The following is a 19,910-nucleotide window of genomic DNA, read 5'->3' on the forward strand; positions in this document are numbered from 1 at the left end:
CATCGTGTACACCGATGCCGTTTTGAAAAAAACACGTTTAAAGTTTCAATACCTACCTTAAAACGTGCCGAGGCATCTCTACATATTTAGGTATAACTCCGAAAGTATTGCTTAGATCTACTTCATATTTCGTGCGTATACTTTTGAATATATGCACATTACAAAAATGCTATAAAAAAATCGATTTTTTTGAAAGTCATAACTGCGTATAACCCCTTAAATGATTTGAGCAAATTCAAATGCACCCTTATCTTTTCGATAGAAGCTTGAAAGAGTAGAGAAAAGACTCGGCTTAACAATGTTTTTCTGCAAAATGAATGTACGTCCCGATCTCGAAGTTATGGTCGCACCCACCGTTTACGATTATCATAAATTCTGGCAAAACTACGTTCTGGATATTGTAGCAGGTTAAACTCCTACTTATTCAGAATTGACCCCGACATACTAAACATATGACCTGCATGTGAAGGCACCCCGCACGACACTAACCACCTTTTCACATGCCCCACTAATCATACGTTCACATATGCATTAGTCACCTATAAATCCACCAAATTAATCTACCCGTTCACGTATGGAAGATTACCTGCAAAATTGACAATCAGCTGTCAATACTGCTTTGAGAAGTTTTTCTTCTTGGAAATTATTTTGGTGGAATATTTCAGTGGTTTTGGTTTCCTTAATTATTACTAAGGAAATACAAGGAGAATGAATAGCTAATTTAATTGCGCAATTGGCTGCTAATAATAAACAGTTGAGGGAAATCCGTATGTGACGTTTACCGAGGTTGCAAAAAATTATGGCAGCAATACACATGCGAAATTCGTAATTACATTTTGTAATAAGTAATAAGAGGACAAAGCACTTATGGTAACACGCTTTTTTCTGTAATATGAATGAATATTTAATAATATTTAACAAACATTTAACTAAAATTATATCTACAAATCTGATTTTTTTGCCGGCGTCCATTTTATTCAGCTTTTACTTTGATGTTTCTCCTCACATTCGTAATAATAATTATCGATAACACAAAAACCACAGGGTTGTATGTGAAGAAGTATCTTTATTATCTAGTATTATTTTATAATCTCAGATTTTGGGAGATAATTTTTGTATTGGAAATCGCGCTTTTTAATTACGGATTTTGAGTTAAGCGCGAAAAAATAGATCATCTACTTATATGAGAATGTATTATAAACCCACTCATCTAATACACCTCTCCCTCTGGACTCAACCTGTCGAAACAGCAAGTTTCCTGGGCCTACCTTTAGATGAGTTAGATGAAGACGACCGGTGATATTCAGTGTGGTGTAGGGGCAGGGCTTACTTTTTCTGCTAAAACATCAACTACTACTACCATAAATTCCATTAAAACCTTCATTCACGTCAATAAGCACGAAAAGAATATCTGCTACTTTTTGAAGTGAAATTTCTTTACGCGCGTTAGAGTATAATTTCAAAGCCGCAACATACGAGCTAGCGTTACGAAAAAACGTCACGAAATGTGTTGTGTTTCGTAGTCTCCCCACTCTGTAGATACGTATTGCAAGTATACACAATATACACTCATACTACATGATGCAAAGAATAATGAGATGGCGCCCATTGTGGTCCCGTTACTTTGCGCTCAGCGAATTTGACAACTAGTTACGTGATTTTAGCTCCAGTATGGCCAGATTACCATTTTCGTAACTTGATTTATAATTTTTTTTTTGTTATTTTTATTATTTTGTGTCTCGGAGTTTTAGTTCTTTCTTCATGACATTTTTCTAGTTGTTCTAATTAAAATGTCATGTTTATAATTTTGTAAAATATACATTTTTTAATAATTATTTAAATAATTCACTCAGTTTTATTTAGCTTTACTTTTTTTTAACATCTGGTGGCATTGCCCGCGAGTGCAGGTGTTGTTGGTGTTCTTCTGCTTTCGGCTGTCAAATCTCTCTCTCGCTACTGCAGTGTTGCCTAGCTTTGGATATAAAAACGCATTAAAATGCCCATTCAAAGAAAATAACCCAACAAATTTTTATTGAATCACTTAAAGAACTTTGTATGCGTGACAAATTGTCTTTAAAATGTGCATTTTTTTAAATAAATATGTCATGCTTATGTACAATTTAATTTATGAGGTTTTTCTTAAACGAGACTCTTTTGTTAAGGGAACGGCTTTTTTGCTATATTTGAAGTTATGTAACTAGATAAGGTACTCTTTTTGTAAAAATGTCAGTATGGTTTCTTTAGTATTTTCTGGTAGTTTGTGGCTTATTTTTACAATGAATACAACTCTTAATGTCCTATGTCTCACTAAAGATTTATGACCGGAAGAAACAATTACACCTCTAAGGTTTTAATTCGCATTCAATAAATTCAAAGGCTTTTTAAAATGTGTAAAAAGGTTTTCAATCTTAAGAAGAGTTGGGAGCGGGGCAAATAATACTTTTGCATAACCTTAAATGGAGCCAAAAATTAAATTTGCACTTTCAAATTATCAAATTTTATAAGAGTAAAAAAATTTTCATTAGCACTAAAATCTTCTCAGAGATCTGGTCACATTGCCCATGATTGCGGTTATTGTTGATGTTTATGAATATTCGTTTCTTATTTGAAATGTGCGTTAATAAGAACAAACGGTAACAAACGTTTTAGTGAATATTTACGCAAAAATAAGATATTTCGTGAAAGTGTACTCGTATAAGTGAAAAATAAGAAAACATGAAATGTGCAGTGAAAAATTGTGCTAGTAAGAACCTCAATAAAGCGTGTGATATAAGCTTTTTTATATTATATTTCCAAAGGATGAGGCGCTCTGCAAACAGTGGATGCATTTCTGCCGGCGAGGAAATGCCTTCAATCGAAAAACGAGCTTTATATGTATGAAGCATTTTACTAGTGATAGCATTGAAGCATTCGGTAGCTTTAAATTAAACGCAAAAAGAAACAAACACGAAACTTCAAAATTTTCGCATTTTCGGTATAAAAAAGCACTAAATTTATTGCGAAGAGCAAATGGTTGGCAATACTGCACAACTCATCAAACGTGACGACACGTACGCTCTGATGGGCGCAATCTTGTTTATATCATTCTTGGAGCGTACGTGTCGTCACGTTTGCTGAGTTGTGCAGTATTGCCAACCATTTGCTCTTCGCAATAAATTTAGTGCTTTTTTATACCGAAAATGCGAAAATTTTGAAGTTTCGTGTTTGTTTCTTTTTGCGTTTAATTTAAAGCTACCGAATGCTTCAATGCTATCACTAGTAAAATGCTTCATACATATAAAGCTCGTTTTTCGATTGAAGGCATTTCCTCGCCGGCAGAAATGCATCCACTGTTTGCAGAGCGCCTCATCCTTTGGAAATATAATATAAAAAAGCTTATATCACACGCTTTATTGAGGTTCTTACTAGCACAATTTTTCACTGCACATTTCATGTTTTCTTATTTTTCACTTATACGAGTACACTTTCACGAAATATCTTATTTTTGCGTAAATATTCACTAAAACGTTTGTTACCGTTTGTTCTTATTAACGCACATTTCAAATAAGAAACGAATATTCATAAACATCAACAATAACCGCAATCATGGGCAATGTGACCAGATCTCTGAGAAGATTTTAGTGCTAATGAAAATTTTTTTACTCTTATAAAATTTGATAATTTGAAAGTGCAAATTTAATTTTTGGCTCCATTTAAGGTTATGCAAAAGTATTATTTGCCCCGCTCCCAACTCTTCTTAAGATTGAAAACCTTTTTACACATTTTAAAAAGCCTTTGAATTTATTGAATGCGAATTAAAACCTTAGAGGTGTAATTGTTTCTTCCGGTCATAAATCTTTAGTGAGACATAGGACATTAAGAGTTGTATTCATTGTAAAAATAAGCCACAAACTACCAGAAAATACTAAAGAAACCATACTGACATTTTTACAAAAAGAGTACCTTATCTAGTTACATAACTTCAAATATAGCAAAAAAGCCGTTCCCTTAACAAAAGAGTCTCGTTTAAGAAAAACCTCATAAATTAAATTGTACATAAGCATGACATATTTATTTAAAAAAATGCACATTTTAAAGACAATTTGTCACGCATACAAAGTTCTTTAAGTGATTCAATAAAAATTTGTTGGGTTATTTTCTTTGAATGGGCATTTTAATGCGTTTTTATATCCAAAGCTAGGCAACACTGCAGTAGCGAGAGAGAGATTTGACAGCCGAAAGCAGAAGAACACCAACAACACCTGCACTCGCGGGCAATGCCACCAGATGTTAAAAAAAAGTAAAGCTAAATAAAACTGAGTGAATTATTTAAATAATTATTAAAAAATGTATATTTTACAAAATTATAAACATGACATTTTAATTAGAACAACTAGAAAAATGTCATGAAGAAAGAACTAAAACTCCGAGACACAAAATAATAAAAATAACAAAAAAAAAATTATAAATCAAGTTACGAAAATGGTAATCTGGCCATACTGGAGCTAAAATCACGTAACTAGTTGTCAAATTCGCTGAGCGCAAAGTAACGGGACCACAATGGGCGCCATCTCATTATTCTTTGCATCATGCGTACGCTCTGATGGGCGCAATCTTGTTTATATCATTCTTGCTCATACTATGCCATATACTGCAGCCTATGTCATATGGTGACATCCGTATACACGCGCATGCGCGTGATATTACAGGGGCGAGGAGGCGCAGACGCCTAGACACGTAGAAAACGACGCGGATTTGTGTAGTCCACGTGTTCATCAAAATTATTATTAAATAATATTTAATAGTTAAATATATATTCCGTGAGAGTGAAGTTAAAATTAGCAAATTAATTTCCCGTTAGAACAGGTATGTATTGATAAATTTGTATAAATATACTATGTAAAATTTAGTATCTATACGAAGAAATTAAATATCAGTATATTGTGATTATGAAAGATCTATCCTACACAGTTCACAGGTACTGTTGAGGAAAATCTGCTGTGCCTTACTAAGCCCGATTTGACATCACTAATTTGAGTATTTGTAAGTATAATTTTACAATAGTTATATTATTATATTTGTTGACCATAAAAAATATTGTTGATTTCCAATTTGGTATTACTTTTTGTTATAGACTTCAATATGCCAAAAACGCCTGCTGAACGTGCACGGGAATACAGAGCTCGGAAAAAATTGCCGAAACAAGAAAAACCGCGAGCGCAAACAGCAGCACAACGCAATCGAAAATATAGGGCTCGACAAAAGGCTTTGAGAAATGCAGTCGCCACTATCGGAGACAATTCATCATCGACGAATTTCTTTGGGCCAAGTGAATTACCCATAGTCAATACAGACAATCCACAACCCAGTACCAGCAGAGACGATGGTAACATATTGCATAAATATTTATCACAAACGAGTGGCCAAGCTGAGCAGGCTCAAGTTCCTGTTGAAAATACTGAGGGAAGAATAATTGTCATTCACGCCGACGTTCATCAGGTCAATCCATCGCAAAGTCCAATGAATCCGACTTCAACTACATCCACAAAGACGAGGAAATCAGTCGCTCAGCGGTGTCGTGAATATAGACAGCGAAAAAAGATGCGGGAAGATGCCAATACTATAGTCGTCCAAAGACCAGTTGTTTCTTCAGTTATTGTGAACGTGCCTTCGAATGTGAGTGATGAGAAGTTTCACTTCAAATATGCGCACATAGTGCGGCTGGTTTTTACTAATTGCTTTTTCATCCAAAAAATTTTATGTTGTATAAAAAACTAGGAAGTGGAGGACCGGAGTAATGCAATCAGAACTCAAAAGAAATGTAAGGACATATTCAAGCACGACGCTGAAACGGAGGTATATTATAGGCTTAAATTTATTTGCACTGTAGTATAAAAAAATATACATGTTTGCAGATCGTACTGGAACCGGAAGCAGATATAGAGATTAAAAATGAAATCGATTGCCTTGACGATGATGATATAAATAAAGTGACGGAGATTTACGAAGATATATCAGATCAAGATTCTGAACCGGATGTAGGTTTTCAATCACACACGAATTTTATTTATTAATTATTTATACTTAAAACATTCTAGGCTATTTTTGATTTTGAAGCTGAAATGGATATGAAAACTGACATTGAGCTAACGAATGATGAATATACGACATCTGGGCTGAACACCCCCCAAATAAATGCGCCTACATTGGGTTTTCCGGTAAATTAACATTGCAAAATTTTTTATGTATTAAATATTTTTAATTATTATCCAAAAATATTCAGAACACTATACAGTCGCAAATTTGTGTTACTATCCGACCAAATACTTCTTTGAATGCACCAATGCTGACCTCTGGTGAAGCTGACGGAGCAAGTGGAGACAATACAATTTCGCCTCCAGCAACTACTTCAGATAAATCTAAAAAGTCGGTAGAAAAAGCATGCAAAAAAAGCAAAATTGCTGTTCTTCCCTGTCCATCAGATATTACGAATGCCTCAGATGTGGAGAATAAAGAAAGACGAGTCGTTATAATCTCACCCCCATCAACTTCTTTGAATAAATCTACGCAAGCTACAATTGACACCGCCAAGGAGGAAAAAATGGTTCTTTCCCATCCATCTCCAACTGCGGCAAAATGTAAAAGAGAAAAAATTTGTATTGCCCGCTCAAAAATTACTTTGGATCCCTCTTTGATACCCTCAGAGGTGACGGGCACTGAAAGTTTTAACACCAAACATTCTTCGCATACGTCCGTACCTGAAGATACAACAAATGGATCGAAAAAGCGCAAGATCACATCTCTTAATGAAATGTACGAAATCATTTTAAAGAGCATAAGTAAGCGAGATGACCGAAAAGAGCAAATTATGGGTATTTTGCATAGACTAACAGTTGCCGTAACAAGATTGGCAGATAACGTTCAGAGACTAGAGGAAGTATTGACATTTTTTACGAATGATTAATAAAATAAAAAATATTAAGAAATATTTATTTTCTATATTCTACTGATATTTTTTTACAAAAAAGAAAAAACAAAAAAAAAAAAAAACTTTTAGCCATCGCAGTTGTGGCAGGTCCACATACAACAGTTCATCATCAGTGCAGTTTCATTGGAGATATGAAAGCGTACACAAGTAAAAAATATATTTCTTTGTCCACCAGTGTATATACTAGGTTTTTGTGTAAAAATAGTAATATTTCTTCCATTTTAATAAATTATAAATGTTGTGTATAACGGTGTCTAACGTATGTGCCGTCTAAAAATTTTGGCGCACGCTTCAAGGCCGCTTTCTCTGACACCTTCTTCGAAGCATCTTCTAAAGATGTTTGTAGTTCGTTTTTATCCTATGTTGCACTACCTAAATTCTTCAAGAGTATATTATGTAGTATGGCACATGCATATATGTTTGCGGGACGTTCGTGCTTATAATACAACCTGCGCCTTTTGGAGAGGCATTTAAAGCGGGTTGCTTAATACAATTATGAGAACTTCTAAGCCTATCGTTATAGGATAACTCCAGGCGAGTAAGCAGCCATGGTTCTAGAGGGCATGTAACATCTCCTAGTAACCAAGTGTTTTGTGAACCTAATTTGTAGTGTTTTATTAAAGAACTACGCCAGATAGATGAATTAGATAGGGAACCAGGCGATCTCGCGTTTAGCGATGTGAATAACAAGCGGTGATCACAAATCTATCAGATACATTGTTATAGTGGAGATATTAATTGAAGATTCAATAGCTGATTCAACTTGCTGTACTTACGCTTCCTACTTTGATACTGTATTCACAGTGCTCATTAAAATATTCTTCTGATCCGCATTTGTCTTTTGACACCAGTATTTTAATGTGCGCTGTTCCAATAACACCCAAAGTATTATCCATGTCAAATTTTTCTTTGAAATTATAAAATAATTCTTCCGCATATACAACAGCTCACAAACATAACATTTTGTCATTATTCACCCCTTCTTAACAACTGCTTGACTCTAATTTATGTCTGAAAAGCATATTTCATCACGTTTTTGTGTAACCAATAGTTCCGTTATACTTGGCAATGCGCGAGACATCGATGGCTGACTGATGCCGAATATCTTAATCTTAGAGCGAGAGGTAGACTAGTGCCCTGTTTATCGTACGGTAGCAAGTCTTCTATTAATGAGCGACACATAGATTTTGGCAAGAGGAAATGCTTTTCCAAAACTTGGGTTGACAAATTAAACGGATCGCTGCAGTCACCAAGAAACTTCATAGTATTGCTATTAAAAGCATCCTGCCACTTCTCGATTAAGAGCAATAGAAAGTCCTCTTCCATTTAGATACTCGATGAACAATTTCAAAAACGAATTGATTCAGCGCTAGTATTCATTCTGCATCCAGCAAAGTGGAATATTACAGCCCTGTCACAATGGGTGCGTTTCGTCCGTTGCATTGACTGTCGTGACGTGTAAGACGTAGCGTCACAATGGAAGTATTGCATCTAAACAAACAGATGTTCGTGACGTGAGAGCAAACAGGTTTTTGTTGGTTGTGCAGCGAAAGTTGATTTGAATAGAATTTATGGCAGTCGTAAACGGGGGTGCGACCATAACTTCGATATCGGGAAGCACATTTATTTTTCAGATAACTTGGTTAAGCCGAACTTGGTTCGAAGAAATAGGGGTGCGTTTGAATTGACTTAATTATTTTAAATTTCATTTATTTGCTGCAATTAATTAGATACACTAAAAAACACCATCGATAAACATTTGCACGTTACAAAAATTGTTCTTCTTTAAGGGGTTATATACCTTGTGGTCCGGTGAAATTAGCGAAAGTTGGGTTTTTTTTAAAGATATGTAGCAATAATTTTATTGTATAAAAGTTTTTATTATTGGATATTACAATGTTTAAAGAAAAAAAAAAGGCTTTGTTTGTGTAAAAATATTTAAAAATGGCGGAGTTATGGCGTTTTCCCCCAAGACCCTTTTTTAGGAAGAGGCTTGCGGTGGACGCGATTCAAGTCCACCAAGTCAACTGAAATCAAAAAATCGAAAAGATTTCATTAGTATAGGGTTATATCTTCTTAGTGAACGATCAATATATTAAATATTTTGATTTTTGTGAAAATAGGAACATGTTTTTAAAAAACTCCACTTCTACAGTCCTAAAATTGGCATTAAAAAATTCATATCTGCAAAATAAAAATTTATACATAAAAAGTTGATCGTTCACTAAGAGGCGACATCAATTACGAACAATTTAAAAAAAAAAATTATAAAAATCGGTTGAATACTTTTTTTGCAATCGCGTCCACCGCAAAAGCATTTTTGGAAAAACACGTTTTTGAGATAATCGCGTTTAAAGTTTCAAGCGCCGCATGAGGCCGTACGCTCAGGACGTGACGACGCACAATTTAAAACGCTGTAACTTTCGATCTATTGCTCAGATCTCTATGAAATTTTTGGAAAATGTTCTCAAGGGATTGTACTTTACGATAAAGAAATAAAATTTATTTTGATTTTTTTGAAAAACACAAGGTATATAACCCCTTAAACAGTTGTCATTTTCGCCACGCTTGCTATACGGCAAAAATAAAAAGTTGCCAGATTTTGTGCATTCCGCCATGACGTACGCGACAGATGGGGCGCCTTCGAATCAAATGCACATAATATTTTTTGCTGTCAGCCAAATTTGTTGCCGTAACGGATGAAACAGACTCATTGGGACGGGTCATTAGGTACACAAATTTTTGTTTACGTTTGCAATTGCAATCAATTTTTCTATTCATCATCTGTTTCGCAGCCCTTAAAACAGGGTGATACCGGCAGTGCGAAAAAAATGTAGCTGGCTATTTCATCAGCTTTTTAATAGAGCGAACTGTGTGTGTATGTTGCATACTTGCAATGTACGCAGCGGACAAAAAGGATTTATTAAGAATTAAGTATATTTTTAATTTGGCCGACAACAATCCCCCCTTAAAAATCTTACCGTATTTCATAAAAAAAAACATAAGCTAATTATGCTCTTCTAAATGTGATAACAATCGATGATTTTGAGCAAATAAATCTATTCATTTTCATTTTTTAACAAAAAACTATCACCCTAAATAAACTGCTTGTTATATCACTGCCGCTTTGAAAATAAATATTTAAGAAACTGGCTTCAAGGCTACATTTTCAGACAAGGAAGTGTTTCTGTCGTTACGCCATGAAGCGCCGTCGTTAATGGGCATAACCTTTTCTTGATTCTAAAAATATGTTAAATTACACTGTGGAACAAGTTCAGGTTAGCAAAAATTAGGTCCATTCTGAGAGTGGCGGGTGAAAATAGAGGCGAAATTAGAAGACCCGTATCGCGCCGTTTTTTATGTTAGTTCGAATTTTTTTTTAATCGGTCTTCGAAGTTTGCAGTCAAATGCCGATTTTCAGTATATTGTTTCATAAGTACCACAAAAATTTTCGAAATCAATTTTTTCAAAAATTGTAATTGTTGCACAGGTCTCTAGCAATAATTTGGCTTTTACAGATTGAAAAAATATCAATTAGTCGACGAGTTATAGCCAAAAAACCATATAAACAATTTTGCTCCGATTTCGAACTTCGAAGGCCGATTAAAAAAAAATTCGAACATAAAAAAACGGCGCGATACGGGTCTTCTAATTTCGCCTCTATTTTCACCCGCCACTCTCAGAATGGACCTAATTTTTGCTAACCTGAATTTGTTGCACAGTGTTATTATGGGTCTGTTCACACAAAACTTTGTGTCTTACTACACAAAAAACTTTCGAGGAAGTAGGAATCAAGCGAATTTTTTAAATGAAAAGAAATAAACAAATAAAACATTGTTAAATTATGTACATTAACCCGTTTGTGTTTTTGTATGTGAGGTGTCAAAAGCCACTTGTTTTATAATATGTATCTAATATTACAACTGTAAAATGGAGACAAACAATCCATTCACTATGAATTTTATAATTATTTCCTATTCATTTTACCAATAATTTCATATAAATATAATATATATATTCGCAAATATTAACGCTACAATTTTTTTTTGTCCTGCACAAACAAGAGTTCGGCATTATTTTTATTTATTTTTCCGAGTTCTTCCCCTATTTGTGCCATTGTTCCCCAAATGTAGAAACCTACAATTTTAGGGCGACTCCGAACGGCAGATATTTTTTATGAGGAGCTTTTTCATGACAGAAATACACTCGAAGCTATACCATTGTCTGCCGAGGGGCAAGCGCTTTAGAAACAACTTTTTCTTTTGATATTTCATGTCCGAAGATTCGAGCCTGGGCACTTCCGAAAACTGCTGATTAAAGACAGTTGCAATAAACAATCAAACAAACCGTCAAACTCATTTTAAAATATGGTATAGAGTAAAGAACAAAAATTAAATAGAGTACGTTCAGTACGTTAGCAATAAAGGAAATATTCAAGTCTGTTTTGTGAAATTGAACTATTCAAACAATATGCCAGCATAAAATCGTGTTTTTGTGAAGTTAGTGCTATTAATAAAATATTTGAAAGTGGCGTCGTATATTAATAATATTTGACACTTGTGAAATAGACAGGTGCAGTATATAAACAGACAAGCAATGAAGCGCTTAATGATCTAAATAAAGACTCAAAGTCATATGTTTCATTTAATAAAAACGTTATTCACAAACGAAATTGGATGATTGGATTGTATAATATATATTTTTCTATTTGAGAGATAAAAGTATGTTACTCTCTTACAAGTTGGTGCCGGATATTTTTTACTGAAGGTAAGAGGTAATCAAAATTTGGCACTTTAGAGAACTTTGGTTCAAACTACCAAATATACTTAAATTTTGCTTTTGGACTACTACTATCATATTGTATGAATTCAATTTGTATGCATCTTCGTCACGGTAGAGAGAGAACTTATTCTTGCATTTACCTATATGGAATTGATTCCGGGGAATTACTAAATACTTAATTCTTCCGTTACCAATAGTATACGCCAATAATAGAGAATAATTCGTGCACACATACATAAATCGCGATCAGTCTTGTATAAACAGCACGGTTCCGAAGAAAGCAAACGCATTTTTATTATTATATTTAACGGCAACAAACTGTGTTCTCAAAACTTAACAATTTTTTTAGAAACTTTTGGTTTTTAATTCTCCAACTGCCAAATATTGGTTCGACAGCTAAACACTGTAAGACGATTTCAATTCATTGAAATATTCCAGATCACTTTTGCTAATCGATGGTACAAACTGACTGAAAGATTTGTTGAAATCTTCCATTTCGACAAGCACATTATCGGCGACTAGCCGCTCATCACAGGTATTATCTGCAGGAATAATATACAAAGACATATATGTATGTATGCGTGGAAATATTTTTGGTTCAAGTAAAACGAGATAAAATTACCTCTCAGATGCTTGTCAACAGTACGTCTAACTGCCGATAGCCAAGCATTCGAGCATATCGAGTATAGATCAGCGCCAGACATATCGCCTTTAAGTTTTGCGGCAATGTCATTCAGGTTAAGGTTCTTAGCCAAGTGGAAGCGCTGTGTCTGTGCACTTAAAACAGCTGCCTTATCATCAGTTGTCACACAAGGCCCCACATAAAATAGCTTATCAAAGCGACCGGGCCGTAGTAAAGCTGGATCAATAAGATCTGGCCGATTAGTGGCAGCTAAGATAAAAACTGGTTTTGTTGCATCGCCCAAAGCATCCATTTCAGCAAGCAATTGTGACACCACTCGATCCATTACACCGCCCGAATCTCCAGCTACACCTCGATTAGGCGCTAAAGAATCTAGTTCGTCCAAAAATAGTACACACGGTGCAGCTGAACGTGCGCGAGCAAATACCTCGCGTACGTTTTGTTCACTCTGGCCAACATACATATTTAACAGTTCTGGTCCTTGCACCGACAGAAAACTTAAGTTGCACTCCGTCGCTACAGCTTTCGCCACCAAGGTTTTGCCTGTTCCTGGGGGACCATATAAAAGTATACCCGAACGCCTCAAATTTTTACCCATTAAATGCATGTGATTCAATGGCAAACCAATACTACTCTGAATTTCATCTTTAAGTTTTGAGAGGCCTCCTATATCGGACCAGAGGACTTTCGGTACTTTAGGTGCACCAAGACTATCGGCAAATGAGGTTTGCATTTCAATAAGGTGCTTGGAGAAGTGTGCGAATTTGAGATTGGAATTGCATTTAGATTCTCGGTTGTAGCATAGTGCACGGATTGCATTTTCATACAACATTTGTAAATCACCCAGCAAGAATCCCTGTGATTTCTCTGCAACTTCTTGCAAAATAGATTTTATTTCCATCCATTTTGGTGAGATTCGCGTCATATAACGATCCCTTTGATCTAAACTGAAAAGTGGCAAAGACGCTATCGCCTTTTGATTGAAAATCTTATCGTTGAAGACTTCACGAGCATGGAGCCAGCACAGTATTTTATAACGTTCTTCCTTAGTTGGCGTCTCTAAGTGTATAACCTCCAAGAAAAGTCGTTGTACCATTGGTTTGAGAAACTTTTCATTGATCAGCGCTACAATAACTATTGGATGTTTGCGATCGTGTGTGAAAAGTTCTTGGACTTGAACTTGAAAAGCAGATAACAAGCGTAGATCCTCATTTCCTTCATTATCGATACCAAATATCTACGAAAAATTTGAAGAGATTTATTTTAACTACTGCTTTAAATTTAATTGAAAAATAAATTTTACCTCAAAGTTATGGAAACATATAAGCAGTGGTTCACTAATACTGCCTTTGGCGAAAACAGTTTTCAATTTCATTTCTGTATGAGAAGGCACTTGTGATACTATTTCCGCACAATCAACGCCAAATACATGTAAACCTAGCTCCTGCCCGACCGCATTCGTCAGTTTTGTTTTACCAGCGCCACGCTCGCCTTGCAAAAGAAATATTGGATAGATGTGCTTAGACGACAAACAGGCTGATTTTTTGGGTAAAAAAGCATCTATTGAGTCGCGCAGGATCCGGTATGTGCGCATTAAACCGATTGGATAATTTTCCGTGATTGCAATATTGTTCATAAGTTGTCGCGGCAGAAAGTGATGTGTGTGCGGTACTTGCACTAGGTTGGTGAAGTTTTTAGCAATAATGGCCTGCATCTCAAAATCATTGCCTTTTAACTCAAGATGCGCACAACGGAAGTAAACATGCTTCAAATATGCAAAAATCAAGTAATAGTGCGCAAACGCAGCGGTGCCAACCAGTTGTGCATTGAGCTCAATACGATACGTGTGGCCACGATGCAGCAAGCGAGGCGTATTAAAGAAATTATTGAGTATTAACTCAGATACTTCCGCAGGCAGATCGTATGGAGTATTTAACAAATAGATATGTGCCTTAGTCGCAATGCTAGGAATTGTTTGGTCATCACTTAAATGCTCCAAATGTGCCCAAAAGCGTGTGCGACGGCTATAATCGTTAGTTACACGAAAACGATCCATTAAATTCGCATAGAAATTCTCTTGTACAAAAATACAATTAGATTGACTATTGGCAGTGGGTAACAATTGCGCAACGATTGTATGTGGAGCACAATTAAGCATTTGTTTGATAACATGGTCGGATGCAGGAATTAAGCTTTTGCTCTTTCCGTTAGTAGATGAATTGTGTAAACCGCCCTCTGCGGTTATAACCAAATTAACAAAATTTACGTCGGCGGATTCTGTATATTCATCATAAACTTCTTGCGCTGCGAATACAATGTGTTCGGACTTTATAAGCTCTTTGTCTATTAACATATCATACAAAGCATTCGGTATGGGCACTAGACGATATTTGCCCTTATAGTATTTCATGTAGCGTTTGTAAACTGCATAGATGAGATGACCTGGAAATATGTACCATGGAAACTTTGGATATAAAATTTGTACGGCAACGTTATAGCTTTCAATTAGTTCCAGCATGCGTCCGACATACGTATATTTTGTGGGTGAACCATCGTCAATGGAGCGTTTTGGATTGCAGCTCACAATTTTCTTCTATGTGAGAGTAAAAAGTTGAATTTGTAAGTGTTTAGGAAAACAACATTTCATTGAAAATTTAATACAATACGTGATAAAATAATATTTGAATTCTTGAAATTTAAAAGGTACATTTACGAATGGCTTTGAATTGCATTATATTTTAAGTTAAATGAACATGCGATGAAATCCGTACCACTTATTGAGACATACATATGTATATAGATATGTGCACATTAGGGTGGGTCAATTTGTTCTTAAAGAACATACACGACTTTGTTTCGACGACTGAAGTATTCTATTCGCATTCTGTGAATCTTACAGTTTAGATAAAAGAGGTGTTTAGCAGTTCGCATTGTACAAAAAAGGAAATCAGCGGAGAAAAAATTGAATTTAACTTTTGACCTAGAGTTTGGATATTTCAGGGTAACTTGTTGAAAAGAGATTTAAAAGTAGTTTATTCACACAAAAAAAGTTATTTAAAACTCTACTCGAAATGGGAATAGGTATAATAAAATTTCAAATCTTTCCTAAGGGTGTTAGGATATACATATTTCAATCTATGAAAAAAACATGGTAGTAATACAGGGAATAGAATCCTGTCTGAAACATATTATTGCTGGAGTTTTATACATTATCAAATACTTTTTTTAATATGTTCTGAATAAATTGAAATAAGATAATTGCTATAAGTAGTGTTTTTTTTTTTCTTGTCAAGGTATTCAAATTGAGTAAGCTTTCAAGTTTTACACTCTTTTGTGGAGGGGTTTGAACAAAATAATAATCATCAAAACTTTCAAACCACATGTGTATACTTTCTTCCAAAAAATATAATAAAATATAAAATAAAAATTAGTTTTGGATAACTAAAATTAAACACAATGAGTCTTGAAATCCATTTTTGAACTATACTTCCATAGATTTTTTTGCTTAGAGTTAGTAGTATAGTACTTCAGTCGCCGAAACACAGTAAAGAAAAAATTTCACCCTCCCTAATGTACGTATATTCACTTTTATGTGCAATATAAAAAATTTAACTAAATATATTTTTGATACATCACTATTTCACGTACCTCTTCGAACATTGTTGTGTTAACTCCAATATGCGGTTACATAGAGCACACAGTATTTGTTTTAAATCAATTAACACACATTTACTTGTTGTTAGTCGTTTAGGGAAGTAGTATAATGCGTAACCTTTAGGCTTTGATTGACAAATACATTGGGGATATAAGGTTAGGAGCAATAGTATTAAAAGCACCTCTCCAAATCATTAAATAACAACTTTACCCTGTATGGAGCTGCAAATTTAATTAACAAAACAATTATTTTGGCATACACATATGCTTATGTGCATCAAAAAACTTTACATACATACATATATATTTACAAGAACAAATCACCAAAAGTCGTTTTTATAACATTTGCAAATGGACTTTACCTTTTTTACAATAACGCGTCTCTTCATTTCGACACAGGTATTAATTTCTTCAATAGGCTTCTTTTTAGGCTATTTAGCTGAAAATATTATTTTCAATTAAGAAATAATTTGCTGCTATTTTTAATTATTTACAGTAAAGCCCAATTTGTCAATGAGAAGTTTGTAGCTGTTCAGAATATTTAATAGACAGCTGAGCCAAGAAGACGTATCAAAAGTTCTAAAGCCAATGTAGTTTTGATTTTTTCGACCATAGTTAAGGCAGCGGATTCGCCTGAATAAGATGAATTTTGACAATCTAACTACTAAATTACAAAAAAAAAAATGCTTGTGAATATTGTTGTTGCTTTAGGGATACCATCTTGGATGTATTGGTTTTACTCAAAGTGTAGTGGAATAAGTATTTCACGTACTAAGGGCAACCTATTCAAGTTTATGTTTGTTTTTCGCCTTCAACATCAAGATGTCAGCACAAAGTGAAATGACGAAAAGTCGTTCTATTTTACTGCTATTCTACTTTCTTTTGCCGTGACATTTTAATGTACAAAACCTTGTTGGTATAGTGACACGACCTTTAATAAATCCCCCTTGTGACGTACGCTTATTTGCCAACATGAAAATAAAAACTTTGTATATTTGCGAGAATGATAAAGTACAAGGTTGCGTCCTCTGAATTCGCTGTGACATCATCTCTTCAAATAAACAAATAAAAGGAAGAGGAAGAGTAAGCGAAGGCAATGGAAACTATCGCCAAGCAATAGTAATAGTGTAATTTCTTACACACACACCATATATTCTTGGTACGGTGTTGTCAGCAAAAAAACTCAAAAAAGAATATATTTTTATAATCCGTTATTTCAGAATTTATGAACTGATGGCGTCAACCGGTTGTCAAAATCGTGAAAAATGAAGTAGCGGTTTTTAGAAGGCGCTAATTTTAGTTTCTGTACATCGTGGTATTTATCCACAGTTGTAGAATCACTATAAATAATTTAGATCCGTGCCCACTAATGGGTTAATGAGTTAGTAAAAAAGAATGTGCATAGCGTTTAGAGTTCGCAGAAATGTGAAAATATCCTCCGGCTACTGTTTTGCTTTCATCTTAATCGGTCAATCAGTTACTTTTAGTGTTACACATGTTCTGGTGGTTTTGGTTTTTTGGAGATGCAACCTGTTGAAGCAAAAATAGGTGTATTGCTTGATAGTAGCAACCGTTTAGATGGTGATAGATTGAAACCGAGGCGTAAAAAGTCCCACCTAATAAGAATGACTACGTTTGGAGACTATATAAGTATATATTTAAGGAAGAGTTTAAATTTTAGTGTGGCGGCCGCCGTAGCCGAATGGGTTGGTGCGTGATTACCATTCGGAATTCACAGAGAGGTCGTTGGTTCGAATCTCGGTGAAAGCAAAATTAATAAAAACATTTTTCTAATAGCGGTCGCCCCTCGGCAGGCAATGGCAAACCTCCGAGTGTATTTCTGCCATGAAAAAGCTCCTCATAAAAATATCTGCCGTTCGGAGTCGGTTTGAAACTGTAGGTCCCTCCATTTGTGGAACAACATCAAGACGCACACCACAAATAGGAGGAGGAGCTCGGCCAAACACCTAACAGAAGTGTACGCGCCAATTATTTATTTTTTTTTTTTTTTTTAAATTTTAGTGTGCCAGGCTTTGGGTTAAATTTCAAGCTAATAATTTGCAACAACAATTGGGAAAACCATAATTGTGTGGTTAAGGCTAATTGTAAACATCTTTATTTTAATTTCAGTGATTTATTAAGCTTTGATAATTTTTAAATGACTTTTAAATATGTACATGTTACAAATATTCTTAATATCTTTCAGATAACTGGGTGTATATATTGTTCACCATATTTATTGCTGATGTCTTGCTTCGATTTTTTAAAGTACTTTGCGAGTACTTCAAGTACACTAATCATTATTTGCCCGAAAATCGCTTCTGGACTATATTGTCTTATGCTTATTGTTACAATACCGCAACTATGGTTATTTTTCTATGCGTTACAGCTGTTATTATCATACGAGTCAGCTTCAATAAGCATGTGGATATATTCCCGCCTTTGGAATATTTAACATACATTCCTGTTTGGTGGCTAGTTTGCTTGGCACAGTTAGATCATAGCACACTCGATTATGCCATGTTTATCCGTGGAAGTCATGGTTTAGATTCTGCGTCAAGTATGGCAGCCAATTTCTTCCATGGGTATTTAAAAATAACACTGCCAGCATACACAAACCACACAGGTATACGGGAACGTATTGACAATTATGAGCAGGTGCACGATGTAAAATTTGCGACCGACCGTCTAGTTATATTAGTTCCAAGCAAACTTTTTATACAATCTAAATTCGATAGTCCCTATCTGGAAAAGGCAGAGGTAACTAAATTAAAAAAAAAATTGAAGTTAATCAAGGGAAATATTATTTTATTGACTTATGTATGAGTTTCGTTAGCCACTACCTCAAGTACAACGTAACCGTGCCGGTGTCCTTCGCTCTTACAAAAATGATGTCTACCGTTTTACCAAGCCAATTAACAATCGATTTTATTATTTGGCGCTGGAAGGTGCTACCCCGATTCTAACATTTTTCGAAACTTTGAATTTTCAACTCACTAGCACCAAACAGATATTGGAAATGAACCGTGAAATCCTTTTGAAATTCTACAAGTATTTGAGGAAATTGATTTATATGTGGCCAGAAACAGAGGCAGAAATTGATTTGATTTTCTATAATGGTGAGTAAATACAAACCTACATATGTAGGTATGTATGCATAAATTAACAAAGAAAATATTTTATAACCAGATCACAAATCAAATGGGGAAAAGCAGGATGTTGGAGAAATGTTGTTTAAGCATTTCAAAAGTTTAATACTTTCTAAAGAGATGTCTAACTCAAACGAAAGTATTCAAACTGCTGCTATGGACAATGATAACATGCCTGATGAATGACATTGAAAAGTGATGCAAACCGTTTTCTAGTGATAAAACGTAGGCTATTACTCCTATTTGAAATGTAAGCTTTAATATTTATTTACAATATTATGTGCCTTTATTATATGATTAAATGAAGGGTTTTTCCAAAGCAAATAGGACTTTGCACAAATAAAAACGAAATATTTTATTTACATGGAAGTTTAGAGTATGCCGAATGATTTGGTTAAAATGCAATAATGTTTTGAAATTCTAGATTTTAACTCCAAAGATATCAATTGAGGTTTTATATATTCCGCTCAATTTTTATAGAATTTTAATTAAAACTTAAAATTGGGATTAACTTTTCATTACTGCCACTGTGTATTTGGATGGTAGACGGAGGTGGGGAGGCATGTCACCGACGTTTCCACGACAGTCGGTTCTACGTTACCGAAACGACCCGGATTTATATCCGGCCAAGGACTGTCACTCCAGCAGCATTCCCCGTATGTAAGTATGGGGAATGTTTATGCTGCTACAACAACAATAGGCATGTCACCGACCA

The 19,910-nt window shown here is 34.8% G+C and overlaps 4 protein-coding genes across 7 annotated transcripts; 2 read left to right on the forward strand and 2 right to left on the reverse strand.

Moving 5' to 3' along the window:
- The first annotated feature begins 4,647 nt into the window (after window positions 1-4,647).
- LOC128867187 (uncharacterized) lies at window positions 4,648-6,943 on the forward strand. Its single transcript, XM_054108281.1, has 7 exons — window positions 4,648-4,845; window positions 4,951-5,022; window positions 5,114-5,655; window positions 5,758-5,835; window positions 5,895-6,017; window positions 6,078-6,197; window positions 6,263-6,943. The coding sequence occupies exons 3-7, from the start codon at window positions 5,122-5,124 to the stop codon at window positions 6,941-6,943; spliced, it is 1,536 nt and encodes a 511-aa protein (XP_053964256.1). The 5' UTR covers window positions 4,648-4,845; window positions 4,951-5,022; window positions 5,114-5,121.
- A 92-nt stretch (window positions 6,944-7,035) lies between these two features.
- LOC128867989 (putative nuclease HARBI1) lies at window positions 7,036-8,718 on the reverse strand. Its single transcript, XM_054109657.1, has 2 exons — window positions 7,744-8,718; window positions 7,036-7,672 (listed from the first exon to the last, which is right to left on the reverse strand). Exons 1-2 carry the CDS (start codon window positions 7,861-7,863, stop codon window positions 7,349-7,351), a joined length of 444 nt encoding a protein of 147 aa, XP_053965632.1. The 5' UTR covers window positions 7,864-8,718; the 3' UTR covers window positions 7,036-7,348.
- Window positions 8,719-12,018: 3,300 nt separating this feature from the next.
- On the reverse strand, window positions 12,019-16,659 carry LOC128868198 (peroxisomal ATPase PEX6). 4 transcript variants are annotated; one of them, XM_054110026.1, is made up of 5 exons: window positions 16,541-16,659; window positions 16,409-16,477; window positions 13,696-14,985; window positions 12,372-13,629; window positions 12,019-12,291 (listed from the first exon to the last, which is right to left on the reverse strand). In XM_054110026.1, exons 2-5 carry the CDS (start codon window positions 16,433-16,435, stop codon window positions 12,146-12,148), a joined length of 2,721 nt encoding a protein of 906 aa, XP_053966001.1. In that variant the 5' UTR covers window positions 16,436-16,477; window positions 16,541-16,659; the 3' UTR covers window positions 12,019-12,145. The 4 variants fall into 4 exon arrangements, with proteins under 4 accessions (XP_053966001.1, XP_053966000.1, XP_053966002.1 ...); XM_054110025.1 differs by having other exon boundaries at window positions 16,409-16,485; XM_054110027.1 differs by adding an exon at window positions 16,041-16,268 and having other exon boundaries at window positions 16,409-16,659.
- A 737-nt stretch (window positions 16,660-17,396) lies between these two features.
- On the forward strand, window positions 17,397-19,550 carry LOC128868201 (stimulator of interferon genes protein homolog). Its single transcript, XM_054110032.1, has 4 exons — window positions 17,397-17,696; window positions 18,253-18,806; window positions 18,883-19,165; window positions 19,236-19,550. The coding sequence occupies exons 1-4, from the start codon at window positions 17,570-17,572 to the stop codon at window positions 19,379-19,381; spliced, it is 1,110 nt and encodes a 369-aa protein (XP_053966007.1). The 5' UTR covers window positions 17,397-17,569; the 3' UTR covers window positions 19,382-19,550.
- The last annotated feature ends 360 nt before the right edge of the window (window positions 19,551-19,910 follow it).

This window comes from Anastrepha ludens, chromosome 6 (assembly GCF_028408465.1).
Source record: "Anastrepha ludens isolate Willacy chromosome 6, idAnaLude1.1, whole genome shotgun sequence".
Lineage (NCBI taxonomy): Eukaryota > Metazoa > Arthropoda > Insecta > Diptera > Tephritidae > Anastrepha > Anastrepha ludens.

Coding starts and splice junctions, on each gene's coding strand:
- LOC128867187 (XM_054108281.1), top strand. CDS start 5,122: ATGCCAAAAACGCCTGCTGAACGTGCACGGGAATACAGAGCTCGGAAA. Junction 5,836..5,894: donor AGCACGACGCTGAAACGGAG/GTATATTATAGG, acceptor ACATGTTTGCAG/ATCGTACTGGAACCGGAAGC. Junction 6,198..6,262: donor CGCCTACATTGGGTTTTCCG/GTAAATTAACAT, acceptor AAAAATATTCAG/AACACTATACAGTCGCAAAT.
- LOC128867989 (XM_054109657.1), bottom strand. CDS start 7,863: ATGGATAATACTTTGGGTGTTATTGGAACAGCGCACATTAAAATACTG. Junction 7,673..7,743: donor ACAGTATCAAAGTAGGAAGC/GTAAGTACAGCA, acceptor TGTATCTGATAG/ATTTGTGATCACCGCTTGTT.
- LOC128868198 (XM_054110026.1), bottom strand. CDS start 16,435: ATGAAGAGACGCGTTATTGTAAAAAAG. Junction 14,986..16,408: donor GACGCGTTATTGTAAAAAAG/GTAAAGTCCATT, acceptor ACTCTCACATAG/AAGAAAATTGTGAGCTGCAA. Junction 13,630..13,695: donor TATGTTTCCATAACTTTGAG/GTAAAATTTATT, acceptor AATTTTTCGTAG/ATATTTGGTATCGATAATGA.
- LOC128868201 (XM_054110032.1), top strand. CDS start 17,570: ATGCAACCTGTTGAAGCAAAAATAGGTGTATTGCTTGATAGTAGCAAC. Junction 17,697..18,252: donor TACGTTTGGAGACTATATAA/GTATATATTTAA, acceptor AATATCTTTCAG/ATAACTGGGTGTATATATTG. Junction 18,807..18,882: donor CCTATCTGGAAAAGGCAGAG/GTAACTAAATTA, acceptor GAGTTTCGTTAG/CCACTACCTCAAGTACAACG.